The following is a 25,703-nucleotide window of genomic DNA, read 5'->3' as shown; positions in this document are numbered from 1 at the left end:
TAGTATCTTGATTGATATATTCTAACACACTTTCTGTGATTGCGTAAGCTTAAAAACTTATATTTAAGACCACACTATATTAGATGAGGTTTTGTTGGAATCTGAAAAATTCACATGCCCCTTAGGATTAAAATGAATAAAACATTCCGGAAGCAATGCAGATACTTCTCCCAAAACAGGAAGGTAATTTCTAGAAAAAAATTAAGCACTGGTACTCTGGTTTACCAATTATAAGTTACTTCTTTTTACATTAATTTAAAAATTTCCTTATAAATGCAATAAAATATTTTTCCATAACTAAGCTTGAGCTTTATGTTCAGCTTTGCAAAGCTGCATGTAAAGCCCCTTATTTTCCAATTTATAAACAAATCAAATAAAAGTTTGCTTTATATGACACAGCTGTGCTTGAGGCCTTATGACTTACTTTTCATCTAAAGAGAACTTCTTTCAAGATCTTCATATTTAAATTGTTTTAAAGCAATTTTCTAACATTACTGGTGTCTGTCTCTAAACGATCTTTATTTAAGACATGCATTTAGTAAATGTATAGGTGAAATTGGAACAGTAAAGTCAAAAAAATCTAAGCATGTTCATTGCTAAAAGAAGCATAGTAGTCTTACCCTCTCTGATGCAACCTGATACAAATTTCAGTATTTTCATCTAGAATACTGCATCAAGACTAAACCCAGCAAATAAAGGCAGAGAACCCTACTTGTATAAACATTAAAAGAAGAATACTCAATTTTAAAGAATAAGTTTTTGTTATTATTTTCCTAACTAATTTCAAAACTGTGGCAAACCTAGGCATTTGCTAATCAAAATCATTAAGCACATCTTTGCTTTGGACAAAGATATGACGACCTTATTGTGTCAAAGAAGCCTTTCTAATTGCTCCCAGATGTTGCTATAAATCTTTCAACCAAGACAGAAATGTCTCCTTCCATGAATATTGATTTTAGTTTTGCAATTTGTGATCACAGAACAAACCTTAGGCTGAGGACTCTACATGCATGACAATGGTCTTTGAACAGAAAGTGGTATGTCAGTGTTTAAGTTTATATATTCAACTAGACGTTGCAAACAAATTTACCCAAATCAGTTTACCATGTAATTTAAGAAATAGTGTAAAGAAGACATAATCAAAGAAGTCAGTTCTGGTTACAGGCTCCATGACTGGGGAGCAGCCTTGATGAAAGGGACTTGGAGGTCCTTGTGGACAAATAGCTGAAGATGAGCCAGCCATGAGATGTTGCAGTAGCAGAAGAAAATTAGATCCTGGGCTGCATTCATAGGACCATTAGTAACAGAGATAGAGATGTGATCATCCCACTCTACTCTGCATTTGCCAGGCTGCCTCTGTATTACTCTGTCCAGTTATGATCTCCATAATTCAAAATTTAAAAAAGACTCAAGCATACTGGATAGAGTCCAAAGGATCACCACAAAAATGATCAGAGGACTGAAAACCTGCCCTCTAAGGAAAGACTGAAGGAGCTAGGTCTTTTCTCCCTGGAGAAGAGATGGACCTCATCACAGTGTTTCAGTACTTAAGGGGCAGCTATAAAGAGGACAGAGACTCTCTCTTGGAAAAGACCCACATGAGAAGGACAAAGGACAATGGGTAGAAAGTACACTGGAAGAAGTTTCATCTTGAGAAAGAATTTGTTCACAGCAAGAACAATCATGGGAACAACCTCCCCAGGGATATGATGAAGTTCTCACCACTGGGCTGTTCTCTGATCCTACAAAATTTACCATTGGCCAAAAGGTGTCTATAGGTTTCCAATTTTCTCAAAGGAGTTTGGAATACTCCAGTCAGGAAATATTGTGGACATCACCTTCTAAAAAAGTCTATTGACTTCATGAAATAACTGGCCAGCAGTCCTACAACTGCTAACTTGATGTTCTCTCACTTCAATTCTGGATGTACACTACTGCAAAACTGTCCACTCAGGAAGACCTACTTCCAGCTCTCATGTTAAAATGAATCGCACTGTGTGAAGGACCCAAAGGACTACAACAGAAATGATGAGCACCATAACAAAAAAGTTGGATTTTTTAGTTAGTATTTGAAGATGAACAAATGAAAAAAAAACTTATTTTCAACAATCTTGCAGATAAGATTATTCCTTTAGATACAAAGTTATTTTTATTTGGATTCTACCTACAATCTTACTCAAACTTTGGAATTGCATCAGAATAACTATCCTGTATTTTAAGCAAATAGAAGGTGAAGAAATCCAAAATAGCCTAAAGCTAATGCTAATTATCTTTTATGTAGACAGCACTGAGAACAATTATGTCATCAGGCAACCATAATTTGCAAAATGGTATTTTTTGAACTATGGCTATTATCATGAAGAGACTGAAAAATAATTGCCCCTTGTGATCAGAAATTCTCTCTCATTCTTTCCTCAAAATAAGAAAGTGAAGAGGTGCAACAAAGTAACTTACATAAAACTTTTTTCTATCAGTGACCTTTGAAGTCCCATTTAAACAAATTATATACTTCATATTAAGTGTCAAAGTAGTCCACTTGACTTCAGCAGAACTACTCAACAAGCTTTCTACTGCTTTTTGAGCAAGAAAGCACACTGAGCATTTTGTTGAACTGAGGCCTCAAACAACAGCTCAATAAATAGACAGAATGGTTAACACATCCGTTGCTACATATGACAGATAAAATAATTTTTTTTATAAGCAATATATATAGAAACTGCATGCACAGAATATACTTTACAAAATAATGCTTTCCCAGTAGCATTTCACCACAAGGCTTGAATAAATCAACCTACAGCATCAAAATAAGGAACTTCTGAAATTTTAGTATTTAATTCCAGGACATTACAGAGACAGTCATCACCTGAATTAGATTACAGCATTATCACTGATATTAAAATACTATACATGTACTCAGGCCTTGGGAAGCAGGAAAATGAAATCTGAAATCTCTGTTTCACAGCATCACAACAATTAATTCTCGTAAGTGCACCCAGCACATGTTTCTCACCTGTCTCCTGAGCTGAATGTGGCTTGGGAGAGTAGACACCTCACGTTCACATAGAAAATATACAATAAGGAAAGCATGTTAATTTTGTTTTCATCCTGACTTAAAGGTATTCTGATGCAGATTCGAGTGGATGCTTGAATTTTCCTAGGCACTGTTTAACAGCTCTGTATGTGTGCTTGTGGCAATTGTATTCCCTCTAGACTCCTTAAGAGGAAAATATATTTACTGCTACAATTCTACTTAAAAGCTTGACTAAGTAGCCTAATTTCAGGCATAGAGCATAATTTGAAATATCAAGAAGACACAAAACATTCACTGAAGGTGGGCGGACATGACTTTGGACTTACAGGAGACCTTTGATCTTCTGAAGGGCCAGAAGGGTGGAGGCCAAACACAATATCCTGTCCATCTGTAAAGCTCTAAAATTGAGTCCATAATGTTCTGGACAAAAAATAATGCTATACCTTAGGAAAATTAATTTAAGCAATAACTACATATCTGATCTTTATGAAAGTCCCCATGAGGACAACATGTACTATATGAACCCCTTTAAAAGCAAAAAGTGTGCTTCTTAAGTGACTTAAAGAGATAAGCAAAAACTAGGGGAAGCAATATCGCTTATTAGACAAATCTATAAATATCTGGAAATGGGGAAAAAAAACCCTCAAAATTCAAGCACATACACTTACAAGTCTTCAGCAGAGAAAATTGTATCCCCAGAAGCTTGTTTATTTCCACCAGCTATGTCAACTATTCCAGTAATTAACAAGTATTAATTAGTAACAGACAGAAATAGCATTTTCTTGGTTTTAATATATGAGAAGCATACAATGAATAAACACTGTTCCAGCTTACCAAACTACATCCAAAATAACCACCTGAATATTCAGAGACAAATATTTACCTATGATTTTCACTCTTTTCTGCTCCATTGCAGTATGTAGTGTTTAATACCCCACTTTAAAAGTAAATAAAAATTTTTAAATGGTAGCTCTTCATCTGCTTACCCTATCTGAGCCTGGAATGCATGTAGCAAACTAAAGATTAGCCAAATTACCCATACCTTGATTTCCAAAGGACCAGGATTTTACCCAGAACATACTTCCAAGAGTCACTATTAAGTGTAGTACATTGCCAGTCCCAACAGGCAGTGGCACTGTGAAGTTGATAAGCACACAGTAAAGGCTAAATTGATGGTCCCTTTTCTCCCCAAAATATATTATTTACATTGCTGCTTAACCTAGCATGACTACACTGTCACCATTCTGCATCCTACAATGGTAACCATAATGTTTCCTAGAGTTATTCATTCCTGCAGATAAGTCCACTGATTGTCAGCTCTAGTTATGATGCCTCTCAAGGCAAGTTCTAAACACAACAGCAAAGAAAGAATCTAAAAGTAATCTTTCTTTTGGTTCACTCTTTCTGAAAATTTACAATAAACACAGTGTATAAATAACCATTAAAATTAATTTCAGAATGCATATACTAAGAAAAATATCTTCATGGTATCATAGAATTGCTTAGGTTGGAAAAACCTTTAATATCATTAATCATTAATCCTTTAGTCCAATCATTAATCCAGCACTGCCAATTCCACCACTAAACCACGTCCCTAAGTGCCACACTTACAAGTCTTTTAAATGCCTCCAGGGATGGTGTCTCCACCACTTCTCTAAGCAGGCTGTTTCACTGCTTGATCACCCTTTCTGGGAAGAAATTTTTCCTAATATCCAATCTAAACATCCCCTGAGATGACTTGAAGCCATTTCCTCTTGTTCTGTCACTTGCTACTTGGCAGAAGAGACCAACACCCACCTGTCTAAAATCTCCTTTCAGGCAGAGGTAGAGAGCAATAAGGTCTCCCCTGAGCCTCTTTTCCTCCAGGCTAAACAACTCCAGCTCCCTCATACACTCCTCATAAAATTTGTGCTCCAGACCCTCCACCAGCTTCATTGCCCTTCTTTAGAAATGTAATCTTTGACAGATTATGGTTACTTAATTGCAGTCCTCAGACTTTAAATTCTATACAGTGCAGACACGTGCATATTTCCTGAGAAAAGGCACTCAAGTTCCTATTTCAAAAAACAACCTGTGCTTCAGCTACTCTTCTACACTGTGTAGGAGATCCTGCAGATTGCACAAGCTCTGCCATTTCTCTACTTGCTGTTACACTGAGTTTCCTCTATTGCTTTGTAAAGATGTAGCAGCATGCAGATTTCTAACATGAAAGCATGATAAAAATAAATGGTAATGTTAGTATATTTATAAATATATACATACATCCTCAAACCACACCTGGAAGAATTCAACTAAATCTTCCATAGGAGAGAAACTGCAATTTCTGCTAGATGCTATACAGCACTTGGACATATCTTTCCTTTGGGATAGGATGATAGGTTTCTGCTCTATCCTGTCTCCTAAAATTGTAAAAGTTACTGTATACAGTACTCAAATATGTAATAATGCAATTAATTCCCAAAATAGCTGACAAATCATTTCTAAAACATCTTACAGCATGAAATCCTGCATAGTCCCTAAACTCACGAAATTAACTGTGCCTAGGGGAGATTCTCAGCTTGTAATGCAGTAATGAGTAATTGTTTAGTATTTCCTTTGAAGTACACATTTGTTGCTACACTGTTACTAAACACATCTCATCAGCAAATCCAGAAAATTCTTTTAGCTTAAGGCATAATTATAAAGCTGTCTACATAACAAGATATACCCTTTGAAGCTCTAAATCAGAATCCAAGACTCTATTTCTGTAACAAGTATTTCTTTTTATTTTTATTGATCTTTTCACCCTGGGAACCTTAACAGCACCTTCTTCTCATCCAGTTCTCCTGTCCAGTCACAGTGCCTGATAGCAGTTACTAAATTATTATTTTAGTAGCTATTCCAAATATAACTGTTATTTCCATATTGTCATCTGCAGATAAGAGATTGCGGTTTCACAAATATCCTTTTACCATCAGGAAAACTAAATTACTAATTTGTATCAAGTTATTCAACAGCTTGTACTATCACTGAAAATACTGACATCAAGGATAAACAAAGTCAGACAAGCTCCAGGAGTATGCTGAAAAAAACCCTGAATTACACCATAATTTTTTTGCTTCCTTTATGAGGTATGCAAAAAAAAAGAATTTTGGAGAAAACTTCTCAGAAACTATGAAATTTATGCAGAACAAAATTAGGTTAAAAAATATATTGAACTAAATATGCAAAATAAAAATAATGCTAATAGAGTATATTTCCATTTTTGAATCTCCCTTTTTGGATTTCTTGAGTCAGTAATTAAGAGTATCATTTTAACTCTACTTGGTTAAATTCTAATACCCACACTTATTACAGCTTCACTTTTTTTTTTAAACTCACTCTTTTACTTGGATCATGCTGTTTACCCAAACCTTGATTAAAATGGATTAGCAACACCTAGATTAAAATTATTGGGATTTGAGGGAGTGGGTTTATTTTGTTTTGTTTGGTTGGACTGGGGTTTTGTTCGGGGTTTTTTGTTGTTGCTTGTTTGCTTGTTTTTAAGTAGAGCAAAGAACTTGGGAAATACATACTTATCTTTCAGAGCAAGAGTGCCCTCAGTATTATTAATGCTCAATTATCAGACATGGGAGTTATTTATCTCTTTCATGAAAAACATCATTAAGCTTTGGTTATAACATGATAAAAGAACTGAATCCCTTTTTTTAATTTTGGATTACTCTCTTAATCTTTTCCAATTTTTTATAATGCAAAAAAAGGGTACACTTTCTAACATTAGTAGCTTAACCAAGCTAGTTTAACATGATTCAAAAACCTTCACCAAAAATAAATCAGAGAAATCTGGTTGATTACTGTGCTCTTTCACCTGATTACCTGTGGCCATTTAACACAGTCTTCATGTATTGGTCCAATTCCTTACAAGGTTTTAGGATTTTTAAACAGATTGATTTAATGCAACTGGAAATACCTCATTGTTGTCCATCTATACTCACTGTTTGACCATACATTTTTTATCAATTCTTTATCTTGACCTTGGATTCAACATAAGTTCTGAGAATATTAAGTTAACATACCCACAGAGCTAAGAAAGTGAACATTCAGATAAATTAGATTTTACAAAACAGTCACAAGGTTTAGACATAGAGAGGTTGCTTACTGGAAGCTTTCTTACAGTCAGGGGAAAAAGAGAACAAAGAATATAATATATAAATATATCCCCCCCAGTCTTTTGTGTGCAAATATGAAGAGCTAATTAGGGAAAAATATCTACACACTTAGAAATCCAACATTATTCTCTCTTTTATTTCCATTCTCAAATACCAAAGGAATTATAACTTCAGGATTTTTACCATATCTCTTAAAATGCCTAGTTTCAAAATTAATTACCTAGGCAGCTCTGTGAGTAAATGCCTTTGTATAGTCCTTCAATTAAGGATAATTATGAAGGTATTAGAATCTCTTCTCATGATCTTTGCATCTTCTTTACAGTTATGTACTTAAAGAAAATATTATTGAATCTATTTTCGTTATCGGAGGAAGTCTGTACATCAGCTTTAAAAATTTCAAAACTTTATTAATAAAATTTCATCTCCCTTTTTTTTAGCAAATGAAACTCCCATGCACAGAAATGAATCATAAATCCATTCTGCATATGCAAAAAATCTCTAGGATTTCCCCTACAGTATTTAATATCACTCTAAATTTCAGGGGTTTTTTTCAATTATCATTTTCATTTACTGATAAACTAATAAAAAAAAAAAAGGCAAAAAACTAAAAAAGATAATTAGTAGTGAAAAGAGAAAGTGCTTGACTAACTAATGCTCCATTCTGCCAGACAGCACACAAAATGTATCAGCTGCAAATTGTGGTTTTTCTGGGGTAAATGCCTAAACACTGACCTTGGCTCTTGCATTCAAGAAGTACCACAGTGCTTCTCTGCACCTCCCATATATAGCTACTAAAGTGGGCATTAAAGAATAGAATCAATAGTCAGAATAGAAAAAAAAAAATCACATTCTTTTCTAGAGAAGACGAAAGCAGATAGCTGAATTAGATGATAGGCAAAAGCAATTAGTAAGGAAAACTTTATGTTATTTAAGCAGCAGGGCTTGTTAGGTCATCTTAATTATGCATGCTAAATTCTGACTTGAGGCACAGAAAACTGTGAAGATTAATAGTGGTAGAGTAAAAGAATTCTGAACTCATAACACTTTATTTATGCTCTATTTTGCTTGGTGTGAATCATGGCTGTCATATATAAATGTGAAAGTGTATGTGTGCTCAGGGTTTTGTGGGTTTTTTCCTCTTTTGATGTGATACTTGTACAGACTCAACAAGTGAAGTCTACCAAAGTAAGGTTTCTTTAATATAGTATGTTGCCCCTCTGCTTTCCAGATTTTTCTACTTATACAATACTGCTAGAATTTAATGAAAATATTCAGTCATAATAATTATCATTTTTCCATTTTGCAGGAAAACTCAAAATTCATATTTTACTTCAGACTAAAATAAGGATGAACCTCTGCAAATCCAAACTTTTTAAGAAAAAAAAATAGCTGAAGTGATAAAAATTATTTTTATTTCTTTGTGGCTTGTTTGGGGTTTTTATTGACTCGTACTGTAAGTTCATTTTTCAAGAAGAAATCATAATGTGGTTGAAAAATAGTGTGTGTTTATTAATGCCAAGTCATTCTGTTCAAGTGGTTGCTAAGTACCAACCACTTTCAAATGTCAGAATTCAGTATAAAGTTGGTGAAAAATAACAGTAATGAGTATATGGTATATCAGAGAATAGTTTAAAGAGCTTCAATCTAGTTAGAAGTTGTTTAGAAATGTGATAGTACAAGGTTCAAATGCTAACAACCCACTCTGTCTGGAGTTTAACTTTTATAAAGTGCTTTTTGAACTGCTAACAAGAACATGTGGTGACAAGCAGGGAAATGCATGAATGAATGGATGTTTGTCCATTTGATTTTCATAGGGTAGCCACTTTGGATTTTATTTGGAAATATGTAAGAAGCCAAATTTTAAAAAAACTCACTTATATGTATTGCTGAATTAAGTCAGGAAGTGCAGAATCAAGTCAGAATTAATTAAAAAGTTTGTCCTAGTCTGAAAAAAAAAAGGGACTTCGATTTTAAATGGGCAAAAACGAATCCTTTGTTTCCTTTGGAGTTTTTCACCCAAGTAACAAGAAGAAACAAGACGATGATACGTAGACACTGAAACGTTGGATACAGTTAATTCTACTAGCAAGAGAGATAAAGTATTGCAACAGTTTGATCTTTGACTCTTCTTTTCTTCTGCAATTTTCTAAAGGCATGGTTTATTACCTGTGGTAAAATTATAATTGACAAATTCCTGTACTTTATTATAAGAAATAAAAGCCAAGGCATGTCCCAGTTTCATGTGATATTTACTTTTTTAAGTACTGTATTTTTCTTTTTTTCTGATCAGTGAGAGCATGGTGATACAAAAACAATGATCAAAGTAAATACTAGACTGCTGAGAATACTTAAAATAAAAAGGACCATTAGAAATTTAAGAAATAAATATAACAATTTAAGTAGCTTAGTAAGCTATACGTAGTGTGCATGTGCATATCTGCACAAGTGTGTAATAGTTAAAAAGATACAAATATACTTGAATAGCAACACATTTAGATTATTTTTTCTACGTGATGAGGACAAGTATCATTTTGATTATTCTCAGACATTAGGAAATATGAAAGAACCACCAAAAGCATAAATTAGATCTATTAGTATGTGAATGATGATAGAAAAATCTCTTCAATAAGAGTAGACCAGCAAGACCTCCTCAGAACTTCTATGTATCATATTAAAAGAATATTCACATTTTTCATTTTGTTTAGAAATTAGTTTAGACTTTAATAGAAAACATTTCTTATAAATCATTTTTAATAAACAAGCATACATTTTACCTCAAGAAAACTGCGTAAAGAAAGTGTGTATAGTCTGACACAACACAGCAAGTGACTTCCAACATTTCTACAGATTTTCTGCAGTCATGGAAAAAGCCAGTTGTACTGTAGTTACTCTGCTAAATCATAGAATGCATTTACTTTCTTTGTTATACACATAAGTTTTTTTCTCCAAAGTCCATGCAAAGAAATACTTAAGAAATCCTAAGAGGAGAGTGAAATGTGATTGAATATTTGATTTTGATCACTTTTCCTCTCAGGTGTGCTAAACCATCACCCTTTTCAGAGCTGTGCTGAGGAACAGCCTAGAAACAAAGGCAAAACTATCATAATTGAACTCAACAGGATTCACACTCGAAAATTTGACTTGGAACATTATAAGGGGATGAGATGGAATTTTATAACAACTTTTTATTATATCGGGATACTAAAGGTAAGATAATTAAGAGGAAAATTGTATTCTAGTTAGAGAATTATACAAGCCTACAGAAAAGACCTTGAAACAACCATTAAGATTGGGAACTCTATGCATCATAAATAAGGAAAAGCAATGTCAGAGTTATATTGATAGTTCAAACTGTCATAAGGGTAAATCAATATGGTGAAAAAGTGAAGGGTAGAAGTACCTTACACATACACAAACACCACTGGAGCTTAAAAACCTTGAAATCCTTAACTGTCTGGTTTTATGGTTTTACACCCCCAGAAAACATTTAGTCTTCACCTAGGTCTCTAAATGTTTTATACAAGCCTCAGGTTTTTATTTGGCATGAGTTTCAGGTGTTTTAAAGTGTGATTAAATGCCATTTAGCTATGTGGTTCAGGCTGAATGCATTCCCATTAAGCAGTCTTTTTGCTAATTTTTTTCTGATTAAGCTGTAGCCTTTATCAACCAGTGAAAATAAAACATATTTCCAGTCCAGCCCATATCAGTTAGAGTATTCCATAGCAGCAATATCTATGGAGAGTCTTTGACTCCCAAGTCCATTTCTGACTTTAAATATAAGTGAACAACAGTGACATGAAAGTCAAATTTTACACAACTGATTTTACAACTTCACTGGTAATAAGTCAGTAAAGTGGCTTATTTTATTCTGAGCACAGAAAGAATATTGTGCAATGGCATCATGATGTGACTTTCACACCGTCCAAATGCACATGCTGTGGATGGTTTTTCTGTATCTAAGGGCCAGATAAAAAGAGCTCTGTAATCTCATAATGCTTGCCAAGATTGCCCTTTAAATATAGTTTAAATATTATCTACATGTCTCAGGTATTTAAAACCCAGGTAATCAAAGAACATTTACATGCTTAATCAACAAAAAGAATGAATAGAAAATATTCATCCCAGTCTGTATGAACACTTGGTTCCACTTAGAGCACAGAGGGCTCTTAAAGGTCCAGAAGAGAAGCCACTGTGTTTTTCATGCACTTTTTAATACTTTTCTATCCTGAGGCAAACTAATGGTGTGAAGTATTATTCTTACACAGTCATACACTAGCAATTATAGGTTTCTGCCTCACATCAGAAGCTTTTCTGAGAAAAGCACTTTCTTTACAGCACCACAGGAGATGAAAAACATGCACTGGGCCCACAGAACTTTATTCCAATATTTATTATTCCATTATTTTTTCACCATGGCCCTAAGTTCTCATAAAGTAATTATCAGTAGTGATCTTTGTAAATATCCAATGGTTTGAGATCAGTTACATCTTTGATCAATACATAAAAGATACAGCTACAATGAATGAGAAGTGATGAAAATTTTAAGTTCAAAAAGGAAAAAGTAAAAAAAAGAAAGTATTAATGTAAGCAAGGAAGCATGAAACAATGACTTACAGTAATAAGTAGCAGTTATATATAAACCAGATGTATGCTTCACACAATTTTCAGATTTTCAGGGGTTCATTTGCTTGTTTGAAATTATTTAGAAATATGAACAATATAACTTTTAAACTACTGTATGAAGTAATCAGTAAAGTGCAGTGCAAGGAAATTAGTAAACAAAATTTAAAATGTTTCAAGTTATCATGTTCAAGACATTATATACAGTAAGTATATTAAAAAAAAGTTTCTCTCTAAAAAGGGTAATTTTCCAGAAAAAAAATTAAATTAACTTGTTAAAATATTTATTGTAGTTTAGTACCTAATATCTTTAAGATCCTTAAACCTTATCAGTAGAAAAAGATTGTTGATTAGCTGTGTCACGTGGAATAATTAACGCAATCTGATAGATTACTAAAATTCCTGTCTTCAAGAAATAGAATTTGCTATTTTTCAAATGGAAGATGAAAAGCCTAAAGAAAATCAACAAAAAAACCCCAACAAAAACAAACAAAAAAAATTCCCCCCAAAAAAAAAAACAAAGCCAAACAAAACCCAACTACTTAAATTGCTCAGTGGCCAAAGTGGAAAATCTTCCAATTTTTGAAGACTAAATCAGACCTAATGTAGGATATTTTTTAAAATAAATCCCTTCTTGACATTAAAATTCCAGATTTAATTCCATCTAATGAACAGAAACTCACCAAAACCTAACAATGGAAGTTTATATGCAGGAATATAATTGTGATTTTTATGAACTGAAGTGAGGCCAAAGAATAATGGGAATGGAAGGAAAAAGTAAAAATAAACAACCAGATTAATTAATCAGATTAATCTGAAGGCACAGAAAGTGGAAAAGATAGTAAAAAGGTGCTGTTTATAATATAAATAAAATATTTTATAACAGGATTTATGTAAAAATTTAAAAGTACACATTATGAATTATTATGAATTGTAAATGAATAAGACAAAAAAGACAGAGAAAGAGATAATTGTCATTAGCTTGATTTTTGTCCCATAAAAAATTTTCACCAGCAAATTAGGGAAATACGGACTAGGTGATTTTGACATTTAGAATATGGCATTATAATTTGAAAAAAAATGCAGTACGTGTAATTTTGAAAAAAAGTTAATATAGTCATGTATTCAATTTGAAAAATATTAACAGAAATATCACAGTTACTCTCTGACTCATGTTTAAAATAATTTTTGGTTACATACCTCTAAATACTTTTAGTAACAAACAAAAAGCTAAATTTTCTTTTCGCTTCACAAACATATAAAAAAAAGGAACCAAATACTGGTATTCATACCGTCATAAATCCATCCAGCAAACCTGAATCAGGCTTCGGGGGTGCTTGCAAGCGCTCCATAGACCACTTCTCAATGATAGATGACACCTGGGTATTTTCCGTGTTTAGAATTCTGAATCCAGTCATATTAACACCACTGTACCGATAGGGTTCCACATCCAAGGCAAACAGGTCCTGAAAAAATTACCATTGTATAAATTCTGTAATACACTACAATTGCTATTTCAATTGCTGGACCATCTCCCCAGATGAAGGCATGGTAATTTTTCAGTGCTGTTTATGCTAGGAAGTGTGTTCTGCTTGTCTGGGGGCCCCGGTCTGTGAGCAAGTAACTTGGCTGCCCTTATAGTGGGAGTAATCTGATTCTCAGTGGAAGAACAGACTTTCAGGAAATGTTAGTCCAATTACAGAACTGTATTACTACTAGGTAGGCTAAAATACAACACTAAGCTTAAATATTATCGTTAATTGTTAAATATTAATATTAATTGCTAGTTCTTGAACTTAGAAGAAATCAAACAGATATGAAATAGTAAAATAAACTGAACAAGAGTTTCCTTGCGCTTTCCCTCCCAGTAAAACTTAAACATGTTAATCTTAGGAGGGTAAATTGGTGGACGGAATTGGGTGGGGAGTGGGGGTGGTGGTGAGCAGGGACACGGGAAAAAGTACAAGGCTTTAAATTTAATCAAATTTTGGCTCAAGAAAATAAATTCAAGGGTGTCTTAGTGCTTTGATCAAATCCTAAGACGCAATGTAGAAACAGTACTTGACATCAGGAAACTCAGGTCTAAGATCAAGTCTTGAATATGGAGAAAAGATGTAATCAAGGTTATAGATAACATATTATTTCCCTATAACGTAGTTTATTGAACATAGAAATCTTCCCCATAATTCATAGCTAGTCATTAATCTAATTTTTAATTTAATTTTTGTTGTCAGGTAGTGTTAGCTGTAACGCTTGCCTGAATCCATTTTGTTTATTGGCTATAGCTGAAGAAGATTAAATATTGTGCTATGGAAAACCAGAATATAACACCCATTGTTAACATCACTAAGCCAACAAAAATATCAACCAGTTATCAATCACTACTCATTTTTAATTCTGTAGCTAGCAATTATGATATAATTTCCCATACATAATATTTAAGATATTAAGTTGTGTCAAAATTCATTTAAAATAACCTAATTCACATCCTCTTTACGAAGAAGTAAAACATTTTATTGCAAATGAAATGTTGGACGGAACTAGAACTAAGTTACATTTTTCTCTTTAAAAAATTCTTTCAGTTTTCACTGTACAAGAAGTCAGAACCTTGAATGCGATTTTTTAACCCAAAGACATTCATGTTTACACTGGAATGTAATAAATATACACAATATTATTACGCATATATCACAAATGGACACAGGTCAGTGCATTAATGAGCTAGTGCATTAGATCCTGAATCAATCAAGAGGAGATTACACAGAAGACTGTTGTAAGCACTGTGACTGGAAAATTTATTTGACAGGACTTTCGCCATGTCAGGTAAGAAGCAATTAATATATCAAAACAGCTAAATTCTGATGCAAGTTCCAGAGCTACACTGCAAAATCAAAATCTATCATATGTTTGTGCACAGTAAATTATCTCTTTATAGTTTCAAGTCAATATAAAACTCCTGTGTCCATAGAAAATCTAATGTTCTAATAAGTAAATGACAGAAAATTCTGGTTTTTAAATAGAGGTTTAAGAGTGAAAATTCAATGCCAATGGACAGCATAGCCCTCAAATGAAAAATTTTCATCAATAGGAAAATAAAAGTCATAAAAATAAAAAAAAAACCTTTGAAACATCTATAATCCATTTTTATGGAGGGAAATCTATTTAGTGAGGGAAATTCTATTGCATGCAATCCTCAATCTATAAGTGATAGGACAATTTACCCTTCTAAAATAAGACAGGTATTTTTGCAGGGTTGGCCTTTGAACTTCACAAATTATTTTCCTTTCTATTCAACTAGCTATTTCATGTTAACACTTTCCATGAACTTCTGTTTTGTGGTTTGGAAGAGGACTCCTACCCTACCACAAAGGACTCATTTTCATGGGAACTTAAACATCAATGTGACTTTAAACATCGGTCATTTCAAGCATGGTTTTGCCAAGGCACATCTGTCTCATGTTTTTCTCATACTTTTATTTTAAGAAACGTAATGAACTGCAATCTAATTAGACAAAATTGAATGCAAATTCAAGATAGAGAAATGTACACAACTCTAGAGACTCCGTAGTCTCTAGAATAGTATTTTGCCAACTTTTAAACTGCTTTCTAGTTAGGTTGTGGTAAGCAGGAAAAAGGTCTTCATGTATGTTTGTTATGTTTTGTAAGAGCATTCGCATTTTAAATGTTCATTTATTGCAAGTGATAGATCCAAGAATGATCAAATTCCTTCTAAGTTACATTTACAGTGGACACCAAAGAATATTGCATAATTCGTGCGCCTAAAAAGCTCATGCGAATTGTTAAGTAAAATGCTGCTAAGATTCACACCAAGTTATTCACGAATCATATGACAGAGAAGAAATACCTTGTAAAATGTTGGATTAAAAATATGGAATATATGAGTAAATTTTAAAATGTCATAATCTTCACATACAAATAACTAAAAGATAAAAAGGACAAAATGCATAAAATAAACAATGATTTATGAATTATACACTTATCCTTCCTTGACAGTAAAAAACTGCAGTGCTACAGTCAGATGCTTTTTCTGGTCTACCAGTTTCCAGGGCACACTATTGAACAATAATTAAACCATCCTGATGAGTTTTCACTGAAAGTAAGAAGACTCAGCAAAGAAAACATCTTGCACTCACACCCCATTCCAGAAAGAACTTTTCCACTTTCTTAAGTAATATAATTAGGAAAGTAACATCTTTGTTTTATGTCATCACTATGTTTTTACAAGCCACTTACCAGTGTGGTAAAGATATAGTGATAGTATTCTGTCATCATCCCCATAGCTAAAGCCTTGAAAAAATAAACAAAAGATTAATGTTTCTGAGGCCACATAATACATTTTTACCACACTTACTTTGCAAATGAAATGCTGCAAAAGAACACTACTAAGATCAGACTATAGGGTTGGAATTATACTAAAATTAGGTCAAGCAAGTCATTTCTTAGCAGTTAGAGAAGATTACTGACTATTAAAGGAATTTATGAACCAGATCTTCTGATAGAAAGAATATTATTAGGCTGTTTAGTGCAGTAAATGTAAAAGAGGCTTGTATTTTTACATACTAATGGATACATTAAGTTACAACACAAAATTTGAGTCGACAATATTTTCATTCATTATTGAACCCTTCCCTTAAAATGAATTACCTAATAGGATTTTTTTTGCTATTTTGATGAACAATAACATGCATTTAAAAGAAGGACCCAAGCTATATTATACATGTGCACATTTTTCCAACCATGGAAGAAAATTATCTTGAGTCAAATTTTGAACAGCAAGACAGATACCACTTAAATAAAATTTAAGAACAAATATTCATAGAATTACTTTATAAATTCAGGTATCTATCCAGTACCTTCTTCACTCTTGCTAACTATGTAATACCAAGTAGTTTTTGGTAAACTGTGCATTTTAAAAATTCATGCTTTCCTCTCAACTGCATAAAAACTAATATTTGTAGATAAAATCTATGTCTCATCATATTTATTTATGAAGGGCATTTTCTCCTGAAAAGCATGTATCTTCATGCTCTGCACAAAAGCTGCCTTAGTATTTCTTCCTTTCCAGGAATTATCAAAGGAATTCTTTGCTAAGTTGCTACCAGATGGACCTCTTTAAAGACACTGAAGGCCACAATTACACTATTGGGACAATACCAGAATTTGTATTAAAAAGAATTGTCAGCGTTCTGAAGACTATGGGAGACTTTTTACTTGTGACATTGCCTAAAAACTGATTAAATGAATAGTCTATATGATCCTTTCCAGGGAAAAAATCTAAAACTAATCCAAATGCCAGTTGCAGATCAGATTTTATATTTTAAACGAGATTTTGAAAGAAAACACATTGCTTTTCCAAAGAATGCCTATACTTGTGTATTTAGAATTCCACAATAGTACTTAGAACTATAGTGTTCCAGTAGCAGTTAAATTCTCTTAAACACAGGAAAACCACATTCCTATGAGAAGTATTATAACTTTGTTAGGAACCTTACAACTACCAACATTCTTAGCTTTTAGAACTTTTTTTTAATAAAACCAAAGTATCTTCCTCTATATATGTAATACATTTGCAGTCACCTATATCATAACTGCTTCTAATCAAGTCTTTCATACTCCAAAGGATCCCTACACAACATCCTACGCATGTTCTTTATTCTGCTATGCGATGATGCTGCCTCTTTTCCAGGTCTTCCTTCTTTCACTTTCTCACTTCTCTAAAGATCTCACTTCTTTTTCCTCTTCAAACATTGTAATTTCTCTGTTCTCATTATTACAGTGCTTCCCTAACCTTTTAAATTATGTATGCGTTCCCTGGTTGCCTGGTGATGTACATAACAGTGAGATTTGCCTTAATTTAAGTATGCTTGTCTGATTAATGGGATTTTTTTTTTACTTTTCATTACGTATTTTTGGCCAGCAAAGAGTAGTTGCCATTTCACTGGGCTCTCAAGGTACTTTGTTTTTTCTATTTTCAACTTGTGTTGTCTTCCACCACCTTCACTGTTAATCTTTCCAATCATCCTCTCAAGCTGAAACTCCTTGTCATGTCTCCCCAGATTCATCCCTCCCTTACCAGGAAAAAAAGTGGATCAGGTAATAATTCAGAAATAGATACATAGAGATTTTTTTTCAATAATCACTTATAAACACTATATTTGGAATATTAACACTAAATAATAAATATATTCTCAAAATCCCTTGTGTCAATTTTGACAGCAAGTGCTCACATTCAGCTTCAGAACCACAAATTTTAGGCATATTTAAAGAATTGCAGTATAGGACCTGAATGAAAAAGTAAAAATCTACAGAATCTGTATAAAGATCTAAACACTCATGAAAGAATTTTTTCTGTATCTTCCCTCTGTAATCTTTAGGATGAGCAGCATACTTTGATAGAACAGTTTACAGTTTGATTCAAAGAGCCTGAGTCCTCACTCTTAGGACCTGGGACATGATTAAAGATACAATGCTTTTCATTTTGTTCCCATTTCCCTCTATTCATACATTTTTCACAATATTGTATACTGTGAAATAAAAGTTCCTTTTCACCTAAAAAGTGCTAGGTACTGTATAAGTAATGTATCTTGATGGAGTAATTGTTAGTATTGCATCTTAATAATGCCATCAACACATTTTCCATCTGCATTGTTTACATTTAAAATATTTAAAATAATGAAATGTACATTTAATGATTTGGGCTAAAGAACTAGAATAACTAGGCTTACATTTAGAAAAAAACACCAGCAGAGGTTTAAAATTACTAGGAATTAATAAAAGTTTTTCAATAAATGAACAATAAAGAAAAGAAATTCTATTTTACGTGTAGGTTAACTAGCAATTTTAATTGTACCCGCAATAATACCCATAAGTACCTCTAAAGAGATGTATATTTCCAACTCTTAAATATATTTTGCTTTCAATTTAGACCCTACAGTTTTCCAGCAAGCATAATATAAACATGAATTAAAGCCACTAAAAGCTATGCATTAGAAGTGTAGAACACTGTTTCAGTTTAGGTATTCTCCTTATCCTCTTTATTGGAAGTCATAGCTTAATTAAAAACTATGGGGAAGATGGTCTCTGAGCCAGTTAAGTATCTGGAATTCAGCTGTATCTCACCTACTCATCTTACTTGCACACAATATTTTCAAAGCATCTACCCAAATGTACTTGGGTGTTTTGTAGTTCCAAAATTAGTGCAAAGAGAATATGGCTCTGATAGGGATATCAATTCTGTCCTCTCAATGGAAGACATTAATAGTGTCTATTGGTAACACTCTATTCAGATATCACTACCTGATTAGGAATACACCTCTTGGAGGCCTCAAATAAAAATAAATATATTAATAAATATATACATACATGCATACAGATTTGATACATAAAATAACACTAAGCAAGCATTTAAAACCATGCTTAAAGCATCAATTTTCCAAAGTACCAGTTCTTCATAGTTGAAAGAATAATATTCCTTCATGTTCCTCCTGAACATAAATTGATTAATCTGTTTCTTTATAAAAACATAATTAAAGCACCTATGATTTGTGTCACCAATAAAATTACCTCTGAAAGCCTTGACTGATTTTCAGTTAGGCCTCAATAAAACTGACATACAATTTCCCTGCTTGTTAAATACCATTAGGTCTGGATAATACTTTTATGTATTAGGGATGAAAAAGATTAAGCCATCTAAAGCAAAATGAGGATTACCTGTTTCAAGATGCCTGCTGCCATTTCATGGCTGCAGTCAAAGATTACATGGAATTCTTTGCCTCTTTTCATCTCCTTTAGCAATGGCTTTGCATCTTTTGTGTCAGCTGGTAACTGACGGATTTTTAGTCTTAGGTTGTACCGTGATGGAGCCTTGATGAGCTCTTGTAATCGAATGAGACCTTAAAGAAAACAGGAGTCAGGAGAAAAGAAAATTATCAAAACAAGAACCTGAACTGCTAGCAGGAGAACATACTATAAGCATTCAAAGTTTCCTGATTTTTTTTCCCTTCTCAGTTGGTTGGAACTGATACACAAAAATGTTATGAAAAAGAAAAATTAAGTATCTGTACTCCCAACACTTTATCACAAGTCTCTTTTCCCTTAATATTAATGGACAGTGAGCAGCCTCAGTTAGGATTACCTTAAGACAGACAAATCTTCCTCCAGCATTATCATGCAGTATGACATTCCTCTTCATAGAACATATTACTCTAATTCAATTAAAGCCATATCCCAGACTAATAGTTTTTAATCAGACTAGCCAGTCTCTGAACTAATAAATTAAGTTTACATACAAAGTTGTGAATAATTTCAGCACTGTAGAACATTCTCACGTGAATCTGTTCTCATATTTCTATACTGAACCCCTTTTAAAGAACAGCAAGAGACAAAAGCAGCTCTACACTATTCTGCAAGTTTTGGATTCAAAACCACTCCAGAACAAAATTTACTATGTTTGTGGAAGTGACTTTGAAATTAATTTGATTGTATAAAACATTACAGTGATTCCTGATCAAGTTTTCTGTACAAGTGCTGAGTATTTTTAATACAGCAAGTGTTAAAGGGAAGACTGATTGTTCTTTCTCTACTGCAAACTGTTCTTTCAAAGCATTGTTTACTCAAAAGGGCAGAGTCCCTAATATGCATGTTTTATTCATATTTTCAGGTGTTACACCAATCACCTTTGTTACACTTTTGGAGGTGGGATGGACTGTTAAGCTGTCAAGGAACTTTGAGATGGGATGGAAAGGGGAAAAGTGATGCTGCTTTTCTCTCTGTAGCAAGCTTAAGTTACAAAATTTTAGTAAATGAATGTAAGAAACTACAAATTGACAGGTCCCTTGATCTATCCCCATTGCCTGCACCAATAAAATACAGTTTTGGTCTTTTACTGTTGGTCCAAGATTTGTTACAGAATGACAAGAAGTGTTTTCTTGCCTAAGGAGTTTTTGAAGTAAATGTCCTCCAATACCCTAATGAATTAAACATTTAGTTTAATTAGTCTGAGAATCACAGAATATTCTAAGTTGGAAGGAACCCTCAAGGACCATCAAGTCCAGCTCTTAACTGAATGGCCCATACAGGGATTGAACCCACAGCCTTGGTGTTATTAGCTCTGTACTCTAACCAACTGAGATAACCTCAAGAAACAGTAGTGGCTGAAATCCAAGAATTCCAAAACTTCCAGGCTTGTTCTGTTCCAGAGAATTACCCAAGAACATCAGTCCCTAAAGGTCCTAACTGGGCTGTTCAAGAATTTAAAAAAAAAAAAGTTGTAATCTTCATAAATCTTATCATTATTGGACTACCTCAGAGAATCCCACCAAAATGTGAAATAGAAGATTTACAGATGCAGGAACTAATACTGGAGCAATTAAGGGCTGACAAGGAGAATACTATTACAGTGTCTGCCTTCTGTATTACTTATGTATCTGATAGAGAAGTGATGAGCAATAAACAAAGTACCACATTGGAAGGCAGTACAAAAGATAGAAAGCTACCAAAGCAGCCTGAGTGTGAGGATATGGGGAAGAAAACCTATGAATGCACATCTCTTCAGTGCACTGACTGGACCTCAGTGCTGGGACAGTACAGATGAGCAGGTAAGTACATGAAGAAGTATTTATGTCTTCAATAACTGTCAATAACAAATAGTAACCAATGAGATTTCTCAAAATATATTTTAAGATAAATTAAATCTGAGAAATAAGCAAATTCCAGGGGTTTCGAAGCTATGTTTCTTCTCCTGTCCTCATCAATGTGAAATAAAAAGCAAACTTAAACTTTTAATGTGTAGTCTTGTTCATAGTTCCTACATGTAGCAGAATATTTAATTTTATTAATAGTTACAGTGAGCACATACTTCCATATTTAAAATTTTAACATATATATTTCACCATGTTTCCAGCCACCAGCATTTGTAAAGTTCAGATGGATTATGGCAGAGAACAAAGCATGTTCCAATCTACTAAATTACTCACTTCAGTAGTCCGCTTGGCCACCCACTATAAGGAATAAAATTTTTACTTGCATATGTTCAACCCCTTCCAGCTTGCTGGGCTCTCAACAGGATGATTTTGGAAAACAAAACCCCCTCACTTGCAAGGGACTGAAGACATGCCACTCTGTGGAGAGTGCATGGTGTGGGGTGCTACTGTGAAGGTGTGTCACAGGTGGCAAGTACCACTGCCACAGTTACCCTACAGCTCCTCGCTGAAGAGATTGACCTCACAGAACAAAAGAAAATCAGACAATGCTGAGCATACCTTACTCTGGTACTTTTTATTTCTTTGGTAAAGTGTTGAGAAGCAGGATTTCCTCATTCAGGCATTAGTGGGAATGGAGAGCAAGTAAAGGCTTTCCAGTTCTGGATCACACTTCAAAAGCTGGATCTTTTAAATACTAATTAAAGGCTAGAAGTTTCCTTCTACACTGTATCTACCCTTCAGAATGTAGCATTTGTGTTTTAAAAAGTGTGCAAAACAATAGATTTGTTTCACTGGAAAGTAAAGCCCACCAAAATAATTTCCTGAAGAAAAATGGCATAATTCATCTAAAAACAAACAAACAAACAAAAACACTACCATATGCAAACAAAAACTTTTCTAGATTAAATATTGAGCAGGGGGTCATTATTTGTAACCAAATTAAACATTAAGCACTGGAAAGATACAACCTAAAAGAGCAAGGTCCTATATATAAACTACATCACTTGGGTTCATCTACGGACAATAAAAGCTTACCAGCTTCTGGTTGTCACTGATCTTCTCTTCCCTTGAACACCCTAACATACTAGCTTCTGCAAGAGTAGTTTCTGCAGTAGCAATGGGCAAAAGAAGTTCCAGGGGAACAAAATATTGCACAGTTGAGAAGTAACCACGCAATCCACATATGATATAAATTCTGCCACTATCCTTTAATAACAATCTGTTTGAAATTCAATATTTCACTGCTATCAGACATCATATGTTAAAGGCTTTTTACAGTAAAACTAAAGCCTTGGAGTAACAAAAAACGACATCTACCTTATTTAGTCTCCTTAACAGATAGTCCTGAATACATCAGGTGAAGTCGGACAAATTAAGTGTTTGCTTTCATTTTTAAATGTTACCAAAATTTGTTCTATTTTTTCACTTCCTCCATTTGGATGATTGAGATTCCTAAGACTCAAAGAAGATTGCTGGTTCCTGCTGTGTGTAGTTTGTCTGTGGGACTCAATTTCTACCCTTCTATCCTCTGTACATATAGGTGAGGGCCAGAGTAGTTTTAGGTAAAACAAACATGTTTCTACATTAACTAAGATTTTTGAGCTACTGTTAATACCAAAGTTTCATTGCTGTTGTCTGACATTAGAGGAAATGTCATAACAAGTTGATTATGCAGGATAAAAGTAACAAGCTGTCACGTACTGAGAAATAAAAGTTTCTGAATCAGAAAGGGACAGTTTCAAAAGGACACGTATATAGCTTATCAGAAGAAGAGGTATCAGAGCCTGCAATGAAGGGAGGAATATAATTCAAGAACTGTAAGGACTATGAAGCTAAGGATAAGATAAGTCCTTTCTTCACCATGATTTTGAGGAGATCTAGAATTTTTTTAATTGAATACTTGTCTAGAATAATTTTTAAATAATTGATTTAAAATATAATATGAATTTCAGGCCTCAGATGAAAAGGTGACCTGTTATTTTATTAGGATTTACAAGACCCCAGTGTAATGCAAAAAAAAACCCAACAAAAAACTCCCAAAGCAAACAGAATACAACCATTTGCATGTATAAGCTCCCAAAAAAAATCTATTTTACAACAGTATAGAAATAATAGCTGCATTTTGGGAATGTACTTCCTGCATTTTCTTTCACCAGGGACACCTTTTTCCTGTCCCTTTAAACTCTCAATTCCTTCTTTTAGCAGACACTGTGATAGAGCCCTACCTCTGAATGGCTGGGAAGAGTGCGGTGTGAGTAACTCTTTTCAGAAGCTGCCATCAATTCATCTTTAAGGAGAATCCTGAAGGAGCAGTTTGTGAGCTCTCCAGCTGGCATCTTCCTCCAAAGAGATCAATCACATTACCTCCTCGACATGTTCAACTTCAACCAGTCCAGGAAGCAAGAGACTCAAGTTTGTTTTAAAACCTGTCTCCAGCTCAGCAGTCTTGCAGGCCATTGCTACGCCACCTGGCCTGCTCATCAAACTATTTATCATTTCCATTAATGCTGCCTTTGTGCTGCACAGGAAGAATGCAAGCAAATGCACTTTGCAATAGGCTGAACACATGAACCTTTTTCTGTACGAAAACACTAATGCTCTTTAAAAGGCTACTCCTTATCTTCACCACATCAAAAATTTCAAAAACTAATAATATACTGCTTTGCAGAGTCACCAGTGAATAGCCTCTCTATTTTTAGCAAGTTGTTTCTTCTCACACCTCTCTGTACTCTTCTTCTTCCCTGACAGCCCCCTGCCCAGTTTTTTTGGTTATGTCTCAGAAAAATCTCATTGTGTATTGGGCTTTGAAAGGGGTATGGGTAGAAGGGAGGAGAACACTGGTTTATTGGCATTGATAGAATGTTTCGCATCAACTGGAACAATTCATTGCTGCAAAATAACTCACTGAGATTACCCGTGAACTCTAAAGCTTAGTTTTATCATTCTCACCTAAAAGAAAAACCCCTCTAGTGAAAGGATTACAAAGAAATTGCACTAGCTAGCAGGGGTTCTCAAACAGTGGGCTGTTCTGTGTTCTCTGTGCTGTTATATCTAATACAGCAACACCATTAAGAAAAGCACAGAGAAAATAGAGACAAAGGATAAAGACAGCTTGATGGACCTTTCATATTTATTAATATTAAGCTTTTTTACTGCATTAAAATCATTTCACTCAATTCCAGCAGTGTAAACCATCCTTAAAATGATCATCAGTTATATTTAATCCCATTAAGATACAGTAGCAATGGTATTTTTAATGGAAAAAGTTCTAAGATATGTAGTCCAGAAAAAAGAATTGTCTCCTCACTGCAAACATAATTAATGCAGCTCCTTGTTAGTAGTTTTAGAGTTGGACATTTTAGCAGGATTTTTCAATCTTGTAGGTGAAAGATTGGAAAGCAATCAGAATAGTACGTGTATGCATGTATATATTTTACAAATATTAATGCATCAGAGTCTGATGCCATCTGCAACTTGCAATATTTAAAATGTACTATGATTAGTGGCAATGACATGAAGAAGAGTTCAAAGATATCTAGTGTTATGTTGACTTATTTTTCTGTTAAACTTGACTTCTACAAGGGAAACAATAGTACTGTATCAGTAAAAAGAAGGAAATGTGTCTAGTAAATGACTTCAAAAGAATTTTTGCCAAAGAAAATTCTATTTAACAAGCCCTTTGTCAAAAATATAGCTATTCTGCTTCAATTGTCTTTAGCTGAAAATTTAAAAATTAGATTCATGAGGGCAAGCCAATACACAAGAGTCACCCACGATAATAGTAGTATTTGCTCAAATGACTTCTGGAGGTGTATTTGTGCAACATAATTTCCTTTTGGGGGAAAAAATGCAGATGCATAAATGGTGCACAATGTCAAACTACCTATATCTATGCACTTATCTCCTTATCAAACCATACAGTAGTGACTACTCCCCAAACTCTTCCTCTGAGATACAGAAGAACTACTGTTTATAAATCAGAACAACCTTAGGCTATGTTGACATGTTCTGTCACATCCTAAAGAATTCATTCCAAGTTCCACATTGCCCATATGTGGTCTTTTGGCTATACAAACACATTTAAAGAGTTTACACTGCAGTAGTTTGTGCTTTAGAAAAATATAATTTGATCATCAAGTTGGGATTTTTGAGGAGAGGGACAGGAAAGGGTGGGGGGGTTAG

The 25,703-nt window shown here is 33.8% G+C and overlaps 1 protein-coding gene across 6 annotated transcripts in view; it reads right to left on the bottom strand.

Annotated features, from left to right (window-relative positions):
* GRIK2 (glutamate ionotropic receptor kainate type subunit 2) overlaps positions 1-25,703 on the bottom strand; it is a 366,043-nt gene that overhangs the window by 205,507 nt on the left and 134,833 nt on the right. For all 6 annotated transcript variants that reach the window (XM_048299919.1, XM_048299918.1, XM_048299920.1 and 3 more), the window contains 3 exons: positions 19,531-19,712; positions 16,054-16,107; positions 13,092-13,265 (listed from right to left, as the gene is read on the bottom strand). In XM_048299919.1, coding sequence (XP_048155876.1) covers positions 13,092-13,265; positions 16,054-16,107; positions 19,531-19,712 — 410 coding nt within the window. The remainder of the gene's footprint in view (positions 1-13,091; positions 13,266-16,053; positions 16,108-19,530; positions 19,713-25,703) is intronic.

This window comes from Corvus hawaiiensis, chromosome 3 (assembly GCF_020740725.1).
Source record: "Corvus hawaiiensis isolate bCorHaw1 chromosome 3, bCorHaw1.pri.cur, whole genome shotgun sequence".
NCBI classification, from domain to species: domain Eukaryota; kingdom Metazoa; phylum Chordata; class Aves; order Passeriformes; family Corvidae; genus Corvus; species Corvus hawaiiensis.
Note: the sequence above shows the minus strand (reverse complement) of the source record. Positions and strands in the feature narration are given on the sequence as shown.